Source organism: Pleurodeles waltl, chromosome 8, assembly GCF_031143425.1.
Source record: "Pleurodeles waltl isolate 20211129_DDA chromosome 8, aPleWal1.hap1.20221129, whole genome shotgun sequence".
Classification (NCBI taxonomy): Eukaryota; Metazoa; Chordata; class Amphibia; order Caudata; family Salamandridae; genus Pleurodeles; species Pleurodeles waltl.
In genome coordinates this window covers 1,502,516,721-1,502,536,868 of record NC_090447.1, presented here as the reverse complement: position 1 = coordinate 1,502,536,868, position 20,148 = coordinate 1,502,516,721, and the positions used below count along the sequence as shown (strand labels likewise).

Below are 20,148 nucleotides of genomic sequence, written 5' to 3'. Positions count from 1 at the left end.
CTTTCCTCTTTGTATCTTTTTTTCTTCTTGCTCTCGGGAAATGCCGGATCAGGAAAAATAAGTGCTGGTCCCTGAAAAGGAGCGCCTTTTGCCCCTTACCAGCAACCACTGGCTCAAACTAAGTACCGTGAATCTTAAGTCCCGACTTTAGAATACAAAAAAACATTATTTTTGTTTGACTATTTTCACTTCAGTTACAAAATTAAACTTTCAATCACTTTCAGTTAAAAAAAAAACCCACATACAGCAATCAAAATTAATCAAGATATGCTTGCTTGCAGAATCTTCTTACCTTCTAAAATCTCCCAAATAGCAGTGCTCAAGAAATCTAAACAACAGTCCCTTACTAAAAGGTCCTCATTGAGTTTCTAAGGATAGCACTGCCTCCACCCCCCCTCACTTCAGCGCCTGAGGCTCCTGCCACCGGAATACAAGCAGTACATTTCCACTGTCCCTCCCCCAGCTTGTACCTAGGTAAAACCAGTTACCATCTAAAACTGGTCCCAAAGACACTCGTATTGCACACACAGTCTCACTATCCCCTCGAGTCACAAATGCACAATGTAGATACGCACTAGACGCGTATCAGTGGAAGCATCTGGGTGCCACATTGAAGTTGACTTGATGCTCGCGTGCGGCCAGTAGGCCTCACTCAACCGGAGAAATAATAATTAGCAGGAGTACGTAAACTGCTGCCACCACTTCACGTCCACCACCCACGACAAAGACACTAGTCTCCCAATGATAAGAGGGCACTCTGGTGCTTCTCTCCAAGTTGCAGATCAGGTTCTAAACCTTGGCATTACCAGGGAAAGGCCTGTACCTTGGTGGACTTTTCGTTGACCCCTTGAACATTTCCAGAGGCATGAGACATACCGGGATTAGGAATTCTCTCCTGTTGGACACATACAAATTCTGTACTCCCCAAGCTCTAAAACAATCCTCCTCTAGCAATGCTTGCGTCACCCTGGAATTCTTTCCCTTCAGATGTGATTATCATTAACATCTTATTATTTAAAAAAAAAAAAGCTCTAAATGCTCACCTCTTCAAAAATTTCCACGGGAATCTGATCCTAATGCAGTCTCCAGTAACTAAGGTCTGTGGTTCAAATGTCCATTTACACTTGCATCTTGCTGATCTGTTCTTCAGGTTAACTCTTAAACACTGTGAATCCATGTACCGTGATTCTTGTCACTGGTCTCCATACCCATCCATCCAGTCCCCTCTCCCCTTCTCTCTCTCCAGCCTCCAATGTTCCTGCGCCTCCAGCTACCCTCCTCACCCTCCTCTTTCCAGACCCAGCTGTTGCTCCGCCTGCTTTTTCTCCAAATTTGTTTCTGTCCAGATTGCTTGCTAATGTGTCATATGTGTTTTGTCTAAACTTCTCTAACATCATAAGGACCATTGAGCCTATAGAAAAATTGGTAAATATATTTACGTGTAAAAAGTCAAGATACCAGTTTCACACGCAGTTGAGTCATAAACGGATGGGGAGCACGACAGTCAATGGACATTCCCATACCAACAATTATTAGCCATATTTTTCATTGGAAATATTACAACAGGTGACATACTGGATACAAGTAATTTAGTATTTTTAGAAATGGAAATTTGAGCACAGAGTAGTTCAGTGGTATATGACTACATAGAAATCTGTCTTCAATTACTCGATATCTTAAGAACCAAAGAATAATTCCAGCATTATTACCATATCTGGGAATGCTTCAAGTACGGATCCCAGTGCATCCTGTATAAAAAAAAAAAAACTGTATTTTGGTTTTCATTACTATTTTGATGCTTTTAGTACCTTTTAACAAAAATATATTTCGTTATAGTTATACATTCACTAGTCAGTTAAATCTCTGAATTTTCTCAAAACCAGATGTGACATTGAGAATAGGATGATGCGCTCAAGGCCCTCATATGCTTCTTACCGGAATTCTGTATGGTTAAATATACAATTGTGTTAAGCTCTTTAATTTCGAAAAAAAAACAGTTTTAGAAATTACAGTACAATGTCCACTAAGAAGGTAATTTGAGCACATAATTGGTTTATTAAATATGCGCATGCTTGTGGGTTTAGTTTCCCTTTATGGCAGTAAAACTCTGGTAGTAGCCATGTATTCCTTTGAGTCTGTCTTTTGGGTGAGAGGAGAATTCCCAGTGACCTTTACAAAAAACGTGGCTTCCAGTCTTGGAGGTGGTGATGACCTAGCACCTTGCTGGATGGCATTTGTGGAAGTTTCAGTGGCTAGTTGGCGGTAGTCATCAATGAAGGACAATAGATTAGGTGTGTAAGTATGTGATTTGCCTCAGTGCTAGAAAGAGGCTCGTTTTATGGAGTGCTTTGTGTGGCGTGTTGAAAGCCTTCGAGAAACTTCTGTACCTGATGTGGTCTGTTCTTCTCACAGGTGTTCAAAATTTATGTTTTTTGACCAGTCTCTCACTGCCGGGTTCTATGTGCATAACGTTTTTAGCTTGATTTGACCTGCAAGTTTAATGTGCATTGCTTTCATATAGTTTAATTTTGAACTTCTTAGGATGGACTTTAAGTAGGCTTGCCTTGAGCGACAATGATGGGGACAGTCTATTTTTTGTAGTTCAGAATGACATGGGACACATGTTTTATGAGGCTGAGACTATTATGTGTAATCATATCAATGAGATAAACTCAAAAGGAGCCTAATACTCCTCTACTTGTGTCTGTGCTTTTTATTAATACATCTCCATGACTAGAAATTTTGCAAGGTTTGCAAACCTTTACTTGGAAACGGATTTATTGTTGCCATCTGACCTTTTTTTTAATGCAGTTTACTTCATTGTATTGCACAAAAACGTGTTCTGTTGCTATCAACTTCATTATATTACAAAATTAACATGAAATGTTTTGCATGTTTCTTTCCTTAGAGCGTGTCAGGTCTAGAGGTTGCTTTCTGGGTCCTGGGGAGGAGCCTACTGGTGGCACTGGAAGTGGATTGGTTCCTGGTCATGCCCGGTGGAAGAAGGGGTCCTAGTCGGCAGCAGCTAAGCCGTTCAGCTTTGCCTTCTCTCCAGACTTTAGTTGGCGGGACCTGTGGGAATGGCACCGGGCTGAGAAACAGGTGAGACCTTGTCGTGCTTTGTGCTTCCAGCTTTCTCTTCACTCTGTAGGAATTGATTGAAGATAGGGATTCATGTAGGGTCACTGTTCAAGGAGCATATGTTAAATAGGCACCATAGAAATGGTGGTCCAAAATGGAAAATTAAACCATTTGACGTCCCATTTCTCCCTGTCATTGGTGGTAAGTAGCATGAATGAATGGTTGTCCTCTGGTGACAGTCCGAAGATGAGATAAGCGAATGTAGTACTGGCAATTGAGGGGCCCCTGTCCACCTTTACTTTTAGAAGGCCTCTTTTGTCATTTTGGAAATTTCGTTACAATTTAGAACTTTCAAGCATCATTTTATGGTTCAAATCTATTTTTACTGCCACAGGGCAGTAGGAATAATTACCCAACAACAACAAGCATATTATGGTTTATGAGAACAGTCAAAAAAGCACAGTGCAACAAAGTCTCAACAATTCCCTACCGCCCCCTCCCCCTACCTCCTCCCAGGGTACTCACGGCGTACGAATGTGTGAGAAAGGCACTAATCATCAGGTGTGGCGTCTGTCCTGCTGGCCCCCTCAAGTTGTGTAGATGGAGACATATCGGTTATGCGTAGCAAGCGCAGGTATTTGCAACATGTCAATTCACTGAGTACTTTGGAGAAGAGAGTAATATATGGTTGCCAAAGTTCCCTGTAGGAGTCACCTTGGGACATCAAGACTGAGGTGAGCTTCTCCATGCCCAGCACATGCCGTAGGCAGTGGAGCCAGCCTAGGTGAGTTGGTAGTGTGGCGGTACCCCAATGCGCGAGAATAGTCTGGTGGGCTGCTCCCAGCACCTGGCCAATGTGACAGCCTCTGCGAAATTTAAGCAGGAAGATGAGCATGTTGAGAAGTTCCAGGATATTGTGGGCGGGGAATCAAAGTAAGTGCAAATCTAAATGTGTATCTTTGTCATTTAGAACTGCATCCCAAAATTGTGCAAGCTTGGGGCATTCCCAGAGTATGTGGAGTAAAGTCCACGGTGACCTACATTGCCCCCAAAGTCTGTGCTGCGTGCTGAGTTACCCTTATGTAAGCAAGGGAGTGTAAGATACCAGTAGGTGATGATCTTAGCGGCAGTCTCAATACTAGCAATGCTGGGTGGCAAGCTCTGTGGTACACTTCGTCCCATTCCTTGTGAGTTGGCTGTCTGCCTAGTTCGAGTTCCCAGCACTTCTGCCCTGGGGTTTTAGGCATTGGAGAAGTGTGTGATAAAATACTGCACAGTTCCATGACTAGGCGTTTTTCGTTATTAGCCACTTCTCAAATGCTTCCAAAGGTCGTTGTCCCCGACTTGCACCATGGGGTGCGAAAGCCGGTGTATGACCTGTAGGTAACGTAGTCTTTCTGTCTCCGGAAGCGCAAAGTCCTCTCGCAGTCATTCAAAGAAGAGAGGAACGTCTTCATCAAAGAAGTGGGCAATAGATTGACAGCTGACCCGCTGCCATAGGTGGAATGCTGCCTGGTCTAGGCCCAACAAGAAGTCTGTATTGCCCACTATTGGCGTCAGAGGAGAAGGGAATGTAGAGAAACCTGTACGGGCTGCTTTGCTGTTCCAGGCCTTCAACACAGATCTGGTAACCTGGGAAGAATAGAGGCCCCAGACCTGTTGTCAGCGATTCAGGAACGTGACCTTCCATAAGTGGACTCCTGCAACCACACGGTCCATGAGTAGCCAATGTTACTTGGATTACACCTTTGACCATTCCACCATAAGCACAGTTGGGCCGCCTGGTAATATTGTAGGAAATTTGGAAGCCCCAGGCACCCTCTTCCCCAACTGGAGGTTGGTGCTCTGCTACCTACTAATGCACAGACGCCCTTCCTTACTACAGCATTCATTTGAGGACATCCTCATACTTTACTCCTCATCCCTACTTCTCATCCCTGCTTCTCATCCATCATACACCATCCCTACTTCTCATCTATCATCACTGCTTCTCTTCCATCACCCTTACTTCTAATCCATCATCCCTACTTCTCATCCATCATACATCATCCTTACTTCTCAACCATCATCCCTACTTCTCATCCATCATGAACCAATCCCACCTTCTCATTCATCAGCCCTACTTCTCATCCCTACTATTCATCAATCCTGCTTCTCATCCATCATACATCATCCTTACTTCTCATCCCTGCTTCTCATCCCTACTTTACATTCATCTTCCATCATTCCTACTTCTCATGCCTCAGCCATAATCCCTACTCCTCATGTATCATCCCTATTCCTCATCCCTCAGTCAGACCAACACTTTTTTAGTTTTCTGAAACACACCTTCACACAGTTTGGTTGACAACAGCCAATCAGAATTATGAGGAAGAGTTACATTCCATTTCACTGAAAAACATCCTTCTCATTGCATGTGCTGGGTGAAGAGGGAGAAGAGGAAATGCAACTGTGTGTTTGTTTCCAGTGAATACAAAGCTGTACAACATTTCATTTTATTTAACTATGTGTTTTTCTGTTTACACAGGCCTCTGGGGAAAGCTCTGCTGGTTTGGCAAATAAAAGAAGCCCACAGCTTGGGCCATAAATCAGCTCTTGGCAAAAGGGTTATATAGTTCATCTACAGTTCATCCAAAACCTTTCTGGTTTCAGTTTCGTATGTAGAAAAAAAATGTTTAAAATAAACTCTCATGACAGTGCAATCCAATTCATCCAATCCTTTTCTGGTTTCATTTTTATTTGTAACTAATAAAATGTTTACATCTGAGGATGCTTTTACCTCTGAGAGCTGTTTTAAAAAACTTCTGAAACCATAAGGGTTTTAATTGAATTGTAGATGAACTGTATAACGCTTTCTCCAAGAGCTGATTTATGGCCCAAACTGTGGGCTCCTTGTATTTCCCAAACCAGCAGAGCTTTCTAAAGAGGCCTGTGTAAACAGAAAAACACTTAGTTAAATAAAATTAAATGTTGTACAACATTGATTTCACTGGACACAAACACTCAGTTGCATTCCCTCTCCTCCCATCACATGCAATGAGAGGGCTGTTTTTAAGTGAAATAGAATGCAGGCCTCTCTCATAACTGTGATTGGCTAATGCCAGCCAATCAGTGTAAAGGTGTGTTTCACAAAACTGAAAATGTGTTAATATGACTGAGGGAAGAGGAATGAGGAGTAGGAATGATGGGTGAGGAGCAGGGATGATGGCTGAGGCATGAGAAGTAGGAATGATGGAAGATGGATGAGAAGTAGGGATGAGAAGCAGGGATGAGGGATGAGAAGTTGGAATGGTGGAAGAGAAGTAGGGATGATGAAAAAGAAGTATGGCTGAGAAGCAGGATTGAGAAGCAGGGATGATGGATGAGAAGCAGGGATGATGGATGAGAAGCAGGGATGATGTATGATGGAGGAGAAGCAGGGATGATGTATGATGGAGGAAAAGTAGGGATGATGTATGATGGATGAGAAGTAGGGGTAGTGGATGAGAAGCAGGGATGATGGATGAGAAGTAGGGATGATGGATGATGGATGAGAAGTAGGGATGAGGAGTGAGAAATGAGGATTTCCTAAAACAGATGCTGGACGTCTCAGACAAAGTGGTGCATCGCCGCTTGCAAAGATTGGTTCGTCCCAGCAGGAGGTTCGATCGTGAGTGTCTGAAACGGGAAAAGGATTTGTGGGAGGGCAGTCATCTTTAATACCGATACCCAGCTGAGCCAGGACAGACAGTACAATCTCCATTGGGACAGATACCCCTTAACTTGTCAAAGGAGAGTTTGATAGTTTAAGGCCGCATTTTAGGCCACTGCTGTGCCAACTCTGTTCCCAAGTAAGGGATGGATGTCAAAGTCCACTGCATTGGGTATCGACGGGACAGTTATGTCTCTGTTTCTGGACGTACCGAAAGGTTAAGGGCCTGGGATTTATTGATGTTTATCCGAAAGCCAGTCGTGCCTCCGAATAGCTCCACCTCGTCCAGAAATACTGGAAGGCTGGAAGGGCAGTAAGCAAGTTGTCTAGTTCCAAAATAATATCATCTGTCTAGAGACTGATCATGTGATCTTCCCCGCCAAAGAACTCCTGTGATATGCGGATTGTCTCGCACTCTTTGAGCAAAGTGGACCATGTATAGCAAGGGTGACAATGGGCACTCTTGCTTTGTCCCCCTGCCTGTTGGGAATGGGTCCGAGTTCTGGACATTGACTGACAGTCGCCCTAAGGTGGCCAGAATTGCTCAAGATCCAAGTGCGAAATCGCGCCCCGAATGAAAAGTGGGCAAGTGGCGCTGCCAAGTAGGGTCAGTGGACGTGACCAAACCCCTCCTCGGCTTCTATGGCCAAAAGCATTATTTCCCTTTTGGAGCATTTAGATTTGTCAATTAGATGGAGAATTCTCTTGGTATTATCACTACCTTGCTGGTGCGGAACAAACCCCACCTGATCTGTGGCTATAATTCCTGGCATTAGTGGGTTCAAGCAGGCTGTCAAGATGCTAGTAAGTTACTTAGCATCCATGTTGAGTAGGGAAATAGGACGTTAGGACCCACTTTGTTTTTTTATCTTCCCTGGCTTGGGAGTGACGGCTATAGACGCATCCATCATTGAAGGCGACACCATGGAAACTCATGTTGGCTGAATTCTTCAATTGATCAGGATCATCAATGAAGTTAGAACTTTGTTTCTGTTATGGAAAATTATGTTTTTTGATGTACATGGCTGAATTCTTCAATTGATCAGGATCGTCATTGAATCTGGAGATTAGTCTCTATTGTTGAGAATTATGTGTTTTGCTGTACGTATGATTTACTAATACTAAGTAAAGGATTACTTTCTGTGTACAAGAGTCAAATTCTGATAATAGATCACCTTGAAAACCTATATCATTTATGTGCATTGCTGCAATGTTTTGGATTTTTGTATGCACACTTTTTTTCTCAGTATTTTTTTATTGTCTTTAGTTATCGTAGCAAATAAAACGTATAGTAAGCGCTATATAAATACGATTACAATACAATACAATACAATACAATACACCTTAAACCTTTTGTATACATAACCGGCATAAAGCAGCACTTCTGTATGCATTGTGAGACGTGGTTAACATTTTATAGTCCCTAAGCAGTGCAATGTGTTTACATGAGCTCAGTGTATTTTCACTCTTTGTGACTAATACAACAAGGTTTTTTTTCCCTGTAGATTTGAATTGGTGAATCCAATAAAAGACAGAATGAAAGAAAGCAATGAATTGCACACAATTAACTGTACCCTACCCCCATTGCACGTCCATAACATATCATACAGGGACCAGGGACAAACCACTTCCACTGCATAACCATTAGTTATATATCTCTCATTAACTTCTATGAGTCGGTTAATTGGACTTCCAGTGACTGAAAAGTGAGCATACAGAAATCGAAAGCGTTGCAGCAAATGCAAATGAATAATATGGGTTTTCAAGGTGATCTATTATCAGACTTTGCCTCCAATTTTCCAGGTTGATCATCCTATTTCCTCTACTCTGGTCACCCCCTTCTGAAAACAGGGCTCTTGACAACATATCTATTATAGCCCGTCGTAGTGGGCTATACTGGCCATAAAAGGCCCACCCCAGCGTTAAAGGCCCACTCCAGCATTAAAGGCCCAAGCCAAGGGCTATATGGCTATTAGAACATTCTGCCAATAGAGGACAGAATGTTGTAATAAATAAAAAAAAAGCCCCAGTGAGCCCGAGGGGATTGAAATCCCCTCGGGCCCATGAAATCCCCTCAAGCTCCTTGAGGCCTTTGTTCACAGCAACAGCTCTGAAGGAAAACATTGGAACGTTGGAGCTCCAGGCCTCTGCCGGGCATTAGAAGCGCAGAGCATTCCATTGTTTTCAAAGCGCTACCAGCATTCCAGTGTTCTAATTCTTCATATGCCCATTCCTTAGATCGGAGACCCATGTCCTAATTGACGAGGCTGCAGTGGATTTTCCAAGACATGGCTTATGCGCCTTACGACCAGGACTCATGCCAGATAAATACATTTAGCGTTGTGTCATGTTTTATTCGTACTGACCATCAATCCCAAAATTCATTGTATTGTAAGGCCTCTCTAGGTGTCAGTCTTCCAGTCAGACTAGACACAATTCCAGTACTACTTCCCAGTATTTGCAGATCTCTGGACATTGCCATATCATGATATAAAAATCAGCTTTGTCGTTTGTGCATCTAGGGCAAATATTTGCAGTCCTGGGGTATGTCAGACCAATTCTTTGAGGAGACAAGTGATGAAGAAAATTGATCTGGGTGTATTTTAATCCTAGTGTTTATTGAAATCTCTTTCATGCCCTGTAAGCACCTTGCCCAGTTATCGTCCGAGAACTCCATTTCTAGACACGTCTCCCACCGGTCCCTGAGCAGAGGCAGTCTTACACAGCTGTAACTCTGCAGTGCATTGTACAAAAAGTTACTGCTTTGCTATCATGTCCAGGTGTCAGTAGGACCAGCACCAAGGAGAGTGACCCCTGTTGCTTCATGTATCATGTTCCATTGAAGAAGCTATTGAGGCTGTATAGAAGGGAAAATGACCAGGATCCAGCTCATACACTGCCACCCTATTATCAAATGATCTCAGTTTAATATTATCAAAAAGATCATCCCAAACTGAAATAACTTCATCAGTCAGTGAGTTCACATTATATGAGATCCTCAGTCTGGGGCAGTTGGGTTTTGATCACAGAGGACGTTCGGGGGCATAAGGGGTCTGCTTGTGTCGAATCTGCGCATACACTTTCCAGCACCACCTGGCCACCCCCATAGGCATATTCACCTTTTTATTGATAACATTTGTCTCACCCATTAACCATTCCAACACAGTACATCCCTGCAGATCCTTAGATATGTCCTCCAGTTATGTATTACATCAGCCGACAAACCTCATCGGCCATTGTAGTTGCACAGTGGCATAGAACATCTCATAGTTCGATGCCCCTAAACTGCCATCCATTAAAGGAGCATACAACTTAATATTTGTAACTCTGCATCTGCCTGAACACCATATGAATGAAGTAACATCTGCTGTTATCTTAAAAAAAAAAAAAAAAAAAAAAAAACTTGAGCACCGCAGGAATGGTTGTAAAAAAGTACTGAAAACAGAGCAAAACCTGACAGATATTCTACTCAGTGGGATTGCTCCAGAACAGCAGTGACTGTCTCTTAGTTCTCAACGCACATCCCAGATTCCCTTACACAGTCATTTTCCAAATGGTACGCAGTCACATCCAGATACCGAATTGTGCGGAGGTCCCATTTTAGGTCTGTGGTAGACAAGTAGTTAGCCTCCTGTAGTTGGTTATACCTAATCGTGGTTAGTTTTAGTACTTTGTTTGAGTTTGCTCCTGTACCATTTTAAATGATTGAGGTTCCTCTTCTCCTATTGTGATATTGCAAAATGATAAAAATAAAAATGAGGGCTCAGTTGCTCACTTTTTCATCTGGCAAACCAGTTTGAACAGATTCCTGTGTCAAGGAATGTCTTTAGGGGTGCAACACCTTGTCTTGGATCCCTCCATCAAGCAGTGGTATTTGGTTCAGGGAATATCACTTTGGACTATCTCTCGGCATCTCACAAAGCTTCTCAAAGAGCCCCTCCATGCTTGAACCAGTACCTTGCTTGAGAGTCTGTCCCTTAAGGCTCTGGACACAACTGTTGGCCCCAGGATAAAAAGCACAAATTACTGTTTATCCTGGGACAGGCAATTGAAGATACTACTGCAAATACTCCACAAACCGGCCGGCGCTCAACAAAATTCACACCATAAAGAAATTAAACAAGTTGTAAAACCAGCTGATCTACTACTAAACCACAAATCCTTTCTTTCAATGCTGAGGGAGGAGAAATTATTGCCTCCTCCAACTTTGTCTTTGGTTGTGCTAGTTGGAAGTCTAAAGGTCTCACTTTAGGTGCCTCAAAGTTAGAAAACCAGAAATGCTTACTCAGTCCAGCCTTTTTGTTCCCCCTACATTTGCCAACTCATTACACAAGTGGACCCAAAACACTGTCCCCTGTCTGGCTAAATAATACATAGACTTCACAAAAGAACACTTGAGAGACCATATCAAGTCCTCATGCTGACAGCTGAAATAACATGTTCCTGTTAGATATCACCTGGAAGAGGATCACAAATTGAACAGTACCCATCATCACGTACAAAATAGCTAAAAAATGTGGACTCATTTGATTTGAACTGGACTGTCTAAGGAAAACCCATAGTATACAGTTGCAAACTCTTATGAGGACCAGATTACATACACCACGCAACATAAATCATACAAAGTAATCCGCCTGCTGCTAGAGTGTGTGAATATAAGCCCCTAACTCCTTATACAGGAGTGGAGCTTTCCTTCGAACAAACAGCCATAAATCATTATACTGCGCCCTTCAAAACGATGCCAGTGGTATTTAATCTAGCACCCCTACTGACCAAAACAAGTCCCTTGGTCTGCTCCTGACTGAGACACAGTTCAGTGCACCCACCCAACACTTTATGGACCCTGTCCTCCCACAGGGCTCTTACAATGTAAGCTTGACTGGTAAAACTGGAGCAGTAGTGGTGTAGTTTGTTATTGAATCCTACTGTCCTAACAACTCATCGTTTCAATGCGCACTTCCTGAAAAATAGACCACTCCATCCAAACACAAAGGCCAGTGCCATCAAACACCCTCCAGAGAACAACTTCATCTCTGTAGTTGAATCTATTAAATGTGTTGCCACACAACAGCTAAAGTTTTCTTTCCATCTATTTAGGAGACTTCAGTCACCAATAGTTGTTTTTGGAGGCTGACATCCCAAACACAGCATCATTAGAGATGATAATGACCCCCAATCCTAGACCTTACCTCCAAGGTAAGCAAGCAGTATGCTTTTAACCTCCTCTGTTCGGTTGGTTACTCATCTAGAGGTATCTTTCCCCTGTGCCTCAGTCTCTACAAAAGGACCTGCCCAGAAGGTTTGGGTAGAAGCACCAAATAATAGAGAAATCACCATGGACTGATTGTCCTTTGAGAAACACCTTGTTGTTATGATGCAAGACAACCTGATTTTATTGATCTCCATCTCCAAGAAAATCTCTGTGAGCCAAAGAACATTCCTTGCATCTTTACCAATGCTTCCTCTGACATCAAACAGAAGGGGCTATAAGAAAAAGTGGCTCAGAATCACAGCATATTTTTTCATATTCCACCATAAAATTGCCACAGACTGCAAAAAGAGACATCTTGAAATTATAAGTAATCAGACTGCTAAATTGGATAATTACATACGTTCAGCAACACAACACAATACAAAGCATTTGTGCCTTTCTTCAGTTACTTACTAAAGAAGTAGAAATTGTGTACTTGTCTTTTGTGCCCGTATCAGCATGGTGAGAAAATATCCAGCTACATGGAACTAATTCTGTTGTTTCCGGCTTAATGGTCTTCAAGCAGTGATACAAGACACCAAGCCCGCCACCTACTGATTTCACTCCTAGCTCAGCTGGCCAAATGCTCCAGCTAATTCCTTACAACACGTAATTCGTGATCATAAGTGGCCCCATCGATCAATGCAGAATCCCAGACTCAGTAAAGAGGTCATGCAAATCCACTTAAAAAAAAAAAAAGAACACTGCTGATTCCAAAAACACTAATTTCCTTCCAGTCCTCGGGAAACCACTGGAATGTTGCATGTCCTTTCAACTAAAGGACTGTGTTAAAGCAAGTTACATCCTGGATGCTCGTCTGTATGTTTTATGCCACATGATAGCACTGAAACCTCATGCTCAAGATAATTCCCCATGCAGCTTTGATTGGGTAGGTTCAAGCCTCTTCAGTGTTTGAAACCGGCAGCCTCATACATTCTACGGAGTCCCCCAGGGTTAAATTCTTTTGGCCCCCATTATCTCCTACCAGAGAAGCACTAGACAGAGTCCTCTAGAAACTGCATCTATTTTCTTGCATAGGCAACTAGAACAGGATAACTTGAACTGAATTCTATGACCACACAGGCTAAAATTAAAAATTAAATCTTGTATATCCCAGAAAAGATTAAACCGGGAAAATGGAAGACCTCCTTCTCTCTCTCCACTTGCTGATGGACCATGGCAGCATATTAGATGTTTGCCCTTAAGTACAAAGAGACCGTCACCAAAAGTGTCAGCAGGGCTAAGTCTTGTGGCTTCTCTCCGATTTCTAAATTGCATCTTGAGTTCCACATAGAAACTTAGCCAAAAACGTTGTCCAAGAACTTAGCCAAGAATGTCAGGTCTAGTATTTCTCCCTGAGCAAGAATTCAGTGTGATAACTTGGTCCCTCTTCATCTCTCACATTGACTATGAGAGTTTCCTACTAGAAGGATTATGCTAAATCCATCCTGTACTCCTTAGGGTGATCATGCAAACTGGGTTTGTCTTATCTCTAATATTAGAAAATTTCACTACTTCACCCTTAACGTAGCCATCCACAAATCACTGCACATACAAAACTGCCAGTCTCACCTGCAGATCGTCGACCTTGATCTTTAGCCCAGAAATTAAACCACCTCACCCTTAAGCACCCCAAATCTAAGTGTCATTTGAGTGTTACAGTGAAAGCATTATGGCTCAGTGGCCCATTAACCATAACTGGCTAATTTCAATGTTTTTGTTTTAGAGTTCATCTTGAACATGATGCTTGTTAGCATAATTCATCTGTGCTCCCTTTACCGTCTTGTAGACCAAGTGAAAGAAGACATATTTCTGCATTTTGTTCTTTGTAATTGCTTTACTTGCTCACTCATTTCTTTCTTTAAACCAATAAGATGTGTGAACGATGCTGGTTTTTCTTTTACTAATCGTTTACAAATAAGTTTCATGACTTCAAGAAATACTTTTGATTGCAATAGCGGAGATAAATGAATATCTTCTCAATTACTTGTAGAGAACGGGGTGTGGAATTTAATAAAATGTCTACTTGTCCATGAGACAGATTGCTTCATATACTCGTCCTGTGACAAATTCCACTTGTCCCTTTGGTGCCATGTAGTGCGTCGACATATTATGCCAGCAGTCTCATTATATAAGAGCTTTGATAAAACCCTATGATAATATGGCTCATTATAAAAGGGTTTAAATACTAGCAATTTCCTTATTTTTTTGCAGATGTACATGCTGGAGCTGGAGTAGCAGTAAGCAAAAATTCCAGGGTTGGAATGCCCTTTTGAGTCAGTACAAGTCTACTAACTTAAATGTTTTAGGGGTTTTCACCAGCTCTTCTGTAATCTTTTCCCATACTGAGAAAGCTTGGAAATGTTTTCCTGTCAAGGGCACAAGTAAGATTTATTCCAGTGTTGTGAAATAACTGGTTGGAGGGAATATTAACTTCTAAACGCTCAACACGTTTTCGCATGAGCAAATCTTGTGCTAAATTGCAGTTCACAAATATTTTCCAGGAGTACCATTTCCTGATCTACTTCTGTAAATTCTTGGTAATTCACGAAGGCTGTAAATCTGCACTAATAGAAGGACATTTACAAAGGGTGCACTTTTTTGACTTTCTTAAGAATTGGACCCCTAATTAGGTCTGGTGTTACCAAAGCCCTTTGGTTTTTATTACAATTCTGTCTCTCTCTATCTGTTGGCTGGCTTCACTATAGTGGCAGCCGTGAACACTTTCATGAGGAGCACGTTGGCACTGGCAATGTCTGTTTTTTTTAGCCCAAATTTTTTTCTCGCTTTTTTCAGTGTTTGTTATAGTAGTGAGGACCAGACACCTCCCTCAACAATAAAGTTTTCAAACACCATGTCAAAACAAGACACACATTTACAAAACCAAAAGGCTGACACCCAATGTCTCATCTACTGGCTTTGCCAATGCTTGTACATTTTCATGCTTCCCATAACCTTGTTCAAACTGGTTACACTGATTTTCCATAATTAATATTTTTGGGAAATACTGGCATGCATCAACATATTTTACTAAATGATGCTTCGAACAAATGCTGCCTAACATTTCACAGCAGTTTAGCAAAACGTTTTTTTTCCTGGTTGTATTTGTTTGTGAACGTTTTATTTTGAAAGCAAAGAATCCTTAATCTTGCTCTCAAGCTTCTGCAAATATTTGCATCTAATCAGAGCATTCTGGGAGCATTAGACGTAGCCTCATATTGGTAAACTTTACAAACGTGCACACATGCTTTTACTGAAACTACTAGCAGTAGTGTAATCCGAGATTACAACATTTCCTAGGAGCGCTCACACTAATGATAAAGGCTTTGCGTTAATGAACCATAAATACAAGTTCAAACAGCATTAACATATAGACACAAATATTACCTTAACTGCAGACAGTGCCGTTCCCTGATCCATAAAGTTGTACTCTAAACTGGCAGCAAATGGTTTGTTCTCCAGGGTGTTGGACCTACTTTTCCAAAGGACAAAATAAATATGAGAACTAGTTACCCTTGACCCCAAACAACCTGTCCTGGGTGTCCGGCTACGGGAATTCCACACCCCTGCAAGAAGATGAAATATTCATTTACAGTTTTCCAATTTGTTGACTCTCCAGTCTTTATATTTTTTCTTTGGTCACGTAGGAAGTCCACTGTTAAATTAAGTATGTGTGTGAATATTTGTTGCTGTATGATTGTGTACCAACGTTGTGTGCCCCGGTGCATATATGTAAGCACAGGGAACTAACAGAGCGCACTAGGCCGCTGCAAAGGTTAATTCCGTCATTTTGTTCTAACACAACATCTGGGCCCAGGTTGGTAAGTTGGTGGTCGGCTTGTCTTTTTGGCACACCTCAGGCTTTCCTAGCCCTAATTTAGACTATTTCCTACCAGGAGTTCAGATCTGAATAAAGTAGGAGTTTTCACAATATAACTACCTTCCATCCTCGTTATCTTCAAAATGATGTCCTCCGTTTACAGGAGATTCTCTAGAAATAAAAGTAGGCAAACTCCATTTTTGTTTCTTGGTCTTCCTTTAAATCATTAACTGGGGCCATTTTGTTCCCCGTAGGGAGCCTGTGTTCTTACCCCTGGGTCCAGCACTCCACCAGATGCACTTGCAAGGAGTGTATGTGCTGTGGGGTGCCACTCCTGTACTGGGCGCCTGCAGTCATAGAAGCCTGCATGCTGTCACAATCTTGTCAAAAACAGACTACTCCTCTGGTTGTTGAGAGTTTTTCACCAGATGAGGGAAGGTTTTTCTGAAGTTTAGTCCGAAATTGTCCCTTTGAACTGGATCTTTCTGGAAGCAACCAGAAAGGACTTTGTGTAGCTCACTGAGAACCCAAACTCATACAGGGTCTCCGGTATCGTTGCCAATGCGGATTCTGCACTTTCACTGTCCCATAAAGGTAGTCCGCTAAGTATAAGTAGCAGTGAAACACCTGAATGCACAAGAAGGCCATCACAGGTGCCAGAACCGTAAGATTTGTAAGTACATCGGAGGGACCCAGATTGTGACCAAATGTCTGTGTCCTGCACTGTTACTACTGGATTCCCACAGTGAATCCTTTTCCCCTTGACCTTAGCTGAGTCTATCAAATCAAATCAAATCATTAATATTTATGAAGTGCGCTATTCACCCGTGCGGGTCTCAAGGCGCTAGGGGGAAAAAAAAAGGGGGGGGGGGTTACTGCGGCTCGAAAAGCCAGGTTTTTAGGAGTCTCCGGAATGCGGAGTGGTCCTGGGTGGTCCTGAGGCTGGTGGGGAGGGAGTTCCAGGTATAGGCTGCCAGGAAGGAGAAGGACCTCCCACCCGCCGTGGAGCGGCGGATGCGAGGGACGGCAGCGAGGGCGAGGCCCGAGGAACGGAGGAGACGGGTGGGGGCGTAGAAGCTGAGGCGACGGTTGAGGTAATCCGGTCCCTTGTTGTGGAGGGCTTTGTGTGCGTGGGTGAGAAGTCGGAAGGTGATCCTTTTGGTGACTGGGAGCCAATGCAGGTGTCTCAGGTGTGCGGAGATGTGGCTGTTGCGGGGTACGTCGAGGATGAGGCGGGCCGAGGTGTTTTGAATACGTTGCAGGTGTTTTTGGAGCTTGGCGGTGGTCCCAGCATAGAGGGTTTTGCCGTAGTCCAGGCGGCTCGTGACGAGGGCGTGGGTCACGGTTTTTCTAGTGTCGGCGGGGATCCAGCGGAAGATCTTGCGGAGCATGCGGAGGGTGAGGAAGCACCGGTGAGGAAGGTCAGTTCACCTGTCTGCTTCCTATGTAGGAGGATAGTCTATGACACAGACTTGTTCCCCTGGAGCCCTCAAAAATCTTCAGTTCACCTGTCTGCTTCCTATGTAGGAGGATATTCCAAGGTTTGAGGTATTGGGGGATGGGGGGAATTAGTTCTGCCTTTGGCAGCTGTGAAAAGAGGGGGTATGGCTGGTACTGCTTTGGTGGCACTGAGTGATTTGGCCACAGTGCCCTGCTTCTGTAGTGCCTCTCCATCATCAAGTTGTTCCCAGTCAAAGGAAGGAGGTGGTGGGGTTGATGACTTTATCCTAGGCCACATAGGCTTGCACCATTATGACAGCTGCAGAGCCAAGAGAGGTGTTCGTGGTCCTGGTGGCTGTTTCACTCAGGTCACGCATATTATCATCAATATTTTCTGGTCTGCATTTTCTTGGTCTAAACAGAAGCTCACAGTGCTCTGCTTTATTGCACTCCAGGTTTTTAAGACATGTGCCTATTTCCTTGTGTGACCTCTTTCTAATATGCCACTCATATGGAAATCAATTGTCCATAGTCTCGGTGTACCAGCTTCCAGTCTTTTGTCCTACCGAACAGTTCTTGGATATGCTTTACCCTAATTGAAGTGAACTATACTGACCATTCAGCACAGTTCCTTCCTCCCTACCAAGTCTGGAGCCTTTTCTAAACTGGCCAATACTGTTAAAAAAAGCATTGGTAAAGTCAATAGGTCTGGTGTTGGCTACCGGTCTTTTGTCTTTGTCAGCATAGCTTTGTTTCGTCATTGGTTTTGTAAAACCATATTGTTGTGGGAACTGCAGGACCCTCATCAATATACGAAAAATCAAATTGGCTATAAGCTACATTTTTTAATTAGAAAAAGCCTCTAGTATAAAGGGAGCTGCTTGGTTTGTAGAAGTACTCCTCGTAAAGAAGCAGAATGCCGTCACTCATCAGTGAAGTTAATTAACACTGAAGTGAGCAGAGCAAATGCCTCATGCTGTATACTGTAGTGGGCAGAATTAAAAATGAACGTCAAAACAGCAGAGAAATGGAAGAAGAGGACTGACCTAAAGCCCCTGTAAGTAAGCGTATTATATATAATTTTAGTAAAATCAAAAGGTCTTGGCTAACGCCAGACCTAAGAATCTGAGCATCAAAATCGATGCTTGGCTGTCATTAAGATTCTACCGTTACTTGTATAGAAGCAAGTTGTTACTTTCATTTTCACATATTTCAAAAGGGTTGATACAATAAAGCAAGTTACCCACTACATGGGAATCAAGGAGTGATTTAGTATACTTCCTCATCATTATTGGACTTAATTTTCCTACATAGCTAGGCAAAGACACAGAAGTTAAATATGGCGGCCTTACAGGACATCATACCCATGCTTGTGGGGCAGGTCCTTTCAGATGGATGCTTCTAACGCACATTTCTCCCCCTGGAATATCCGGAAGGTGCCAGCCTGGAGTGCTTAAAAGTACGTTCTCACAGTGAAGTCTACTGGTGATCAGGGCCTGGGTTACCATTTTCTTGGTGTTTTCTGGTAGTCATTTAAAGATCTTTCACAGCATCCTCATGGTATGTGACGGCCACTGTGTTAACTTGGTCTGCCATATCCAGTTTGGTGTCCAGGATGATTCCTCGATTTCTGCATGGGTAGTGGGGGCGAGGCAGGGTGTGAAGCCGATGTCTGGCTGACCACCAAGTGGAGCCCCAAGAAGAGACTTTCTTTCTGAAGATCACCACTTATTTTTTTTCTGTGTTTGGTTTGAGGCACTTGGATTTCATCCAGGTAGCTACCATGGTCATTCAGGTCGTCAAGTTGTTTTTTTGTATTGGGGGTCTTGTCTGACATGTTGATGTTGTGTGATATGATGAGGTCTGCCATCAGGGTCATTTAGATGGTGAACAGCTTTAGACTGAGAGGTGAACCTTGGAGGACTCTGCATATTAAGTTTTTGGCCTGGGATGTGTAGGATGGCAGGTTGACTTTTTGTGTTTTTCCTGGAAGGAAAGAACAGATCCAATTGAGGGCAGGTCCGTGGATGACTGTATCATGTAGTCTTCTGGTCAGGGTGGAGTGTGAGACTGTGTCAAAGTTTGCCAATAGATTGAACAGCATGAGGGCTGCTGTGGCTCCCTGCTCGAGGATCAGCTTGGATAGAGAAAACACAATAAACCGACATCAGCCTGCAGGGTTGGCACTTATATTTTGTTCTGAGCTATCACTTCTGGTACGGGGTAGAATCAGCGCAGAACTGCGTAACTCCACTTGTGGTTGTGCAAGAACACTGCTGCAAAAATCTCCTGATCCAGGATGGCACCCGGAGATAGTCTAAGATGACAAACCTGCAGCTAGTTAGTGTTTCTTTGCTGTAGCAACCTATAGAAAGTGAAATGATTTTAAATCTTTTTCATGATACTTGTTGATGCATTTTCCTGGAGGGAGCAAAGAGGATCCTCTCATCTTTTTCAAATGTAAACGCTGTTTTGAGTTGGCCAATATTTACATCTTTTGATCCAGTGCACAAGGTTAGCTTCAAAAATCTAATACCTAAAACTATGTTTTAATCATTATTACTTCCTTTCATACGGCTAGCAAAATATAAACACTTCAACTCCCTTACATATCTAATTTCCACATCAGTCAATCAATCCATTCATCTACCAGGATTTCTGCAAACCCCCAAAACATCAGCAGAACAATTACTCTGCATATGCTGGATTTTAGGATAGTAACACACATGTATCAGGCAAAATAAATAAGGCAGCTATTAGAAATGTGTTTGTTGGAGGGCCCCCATTGATGAAGGGCTAATCTGTCACAAAAGGAGCTACTGCGAGACTGATTGTAGAAGCCATCCAATTAAGTTACTCCCCTAA

General features: G+C 42.8%; 1 protein-coding gene and 1 long non-coding RNA gene across 3 annotated transcripts in view; one reads left to right on the top strand and one right to left on the bottom strand.

Annotated features, from left to right (window-relative positions):
* The window catches only part of TMEM39A (transmembrane protein 39A), a 169,031-nt gene that overhangs the window by 83,412 nt on the left and 65,471 nt on the right, over positions 1-20,148 (top strand). For both annotated transcript variants that reach the window (XM_069202767.1, XM_069202768.1), the window contains exon 2: positions 2,909-3,102. In XM_069202767.1, the coding sequence (XP_069058868.1) occupies positions 2,909-3,102 (194 nt within the window). The remainder of the gene's footprint in view (positions 1-2,908; positions 3,103-20,148) is intronic.
* LOC138248829 (uncharacterized) overlaps positions 1-20,148 on the bottom strand; it is a 72,817-nt gene that overhangs the window by 1,279 nt on the left and 51,390 nt on the right. The window contains exon 2 of the long non-coding RNA XR_011194647.1: positions 1,710-1,748. This is a non-coding gene — a long non-coding RNA (uncharacterized lncRNA). The remainder of the gene's footprint in view (positions 1-1,709; positions 1,749-20,148) is intronic.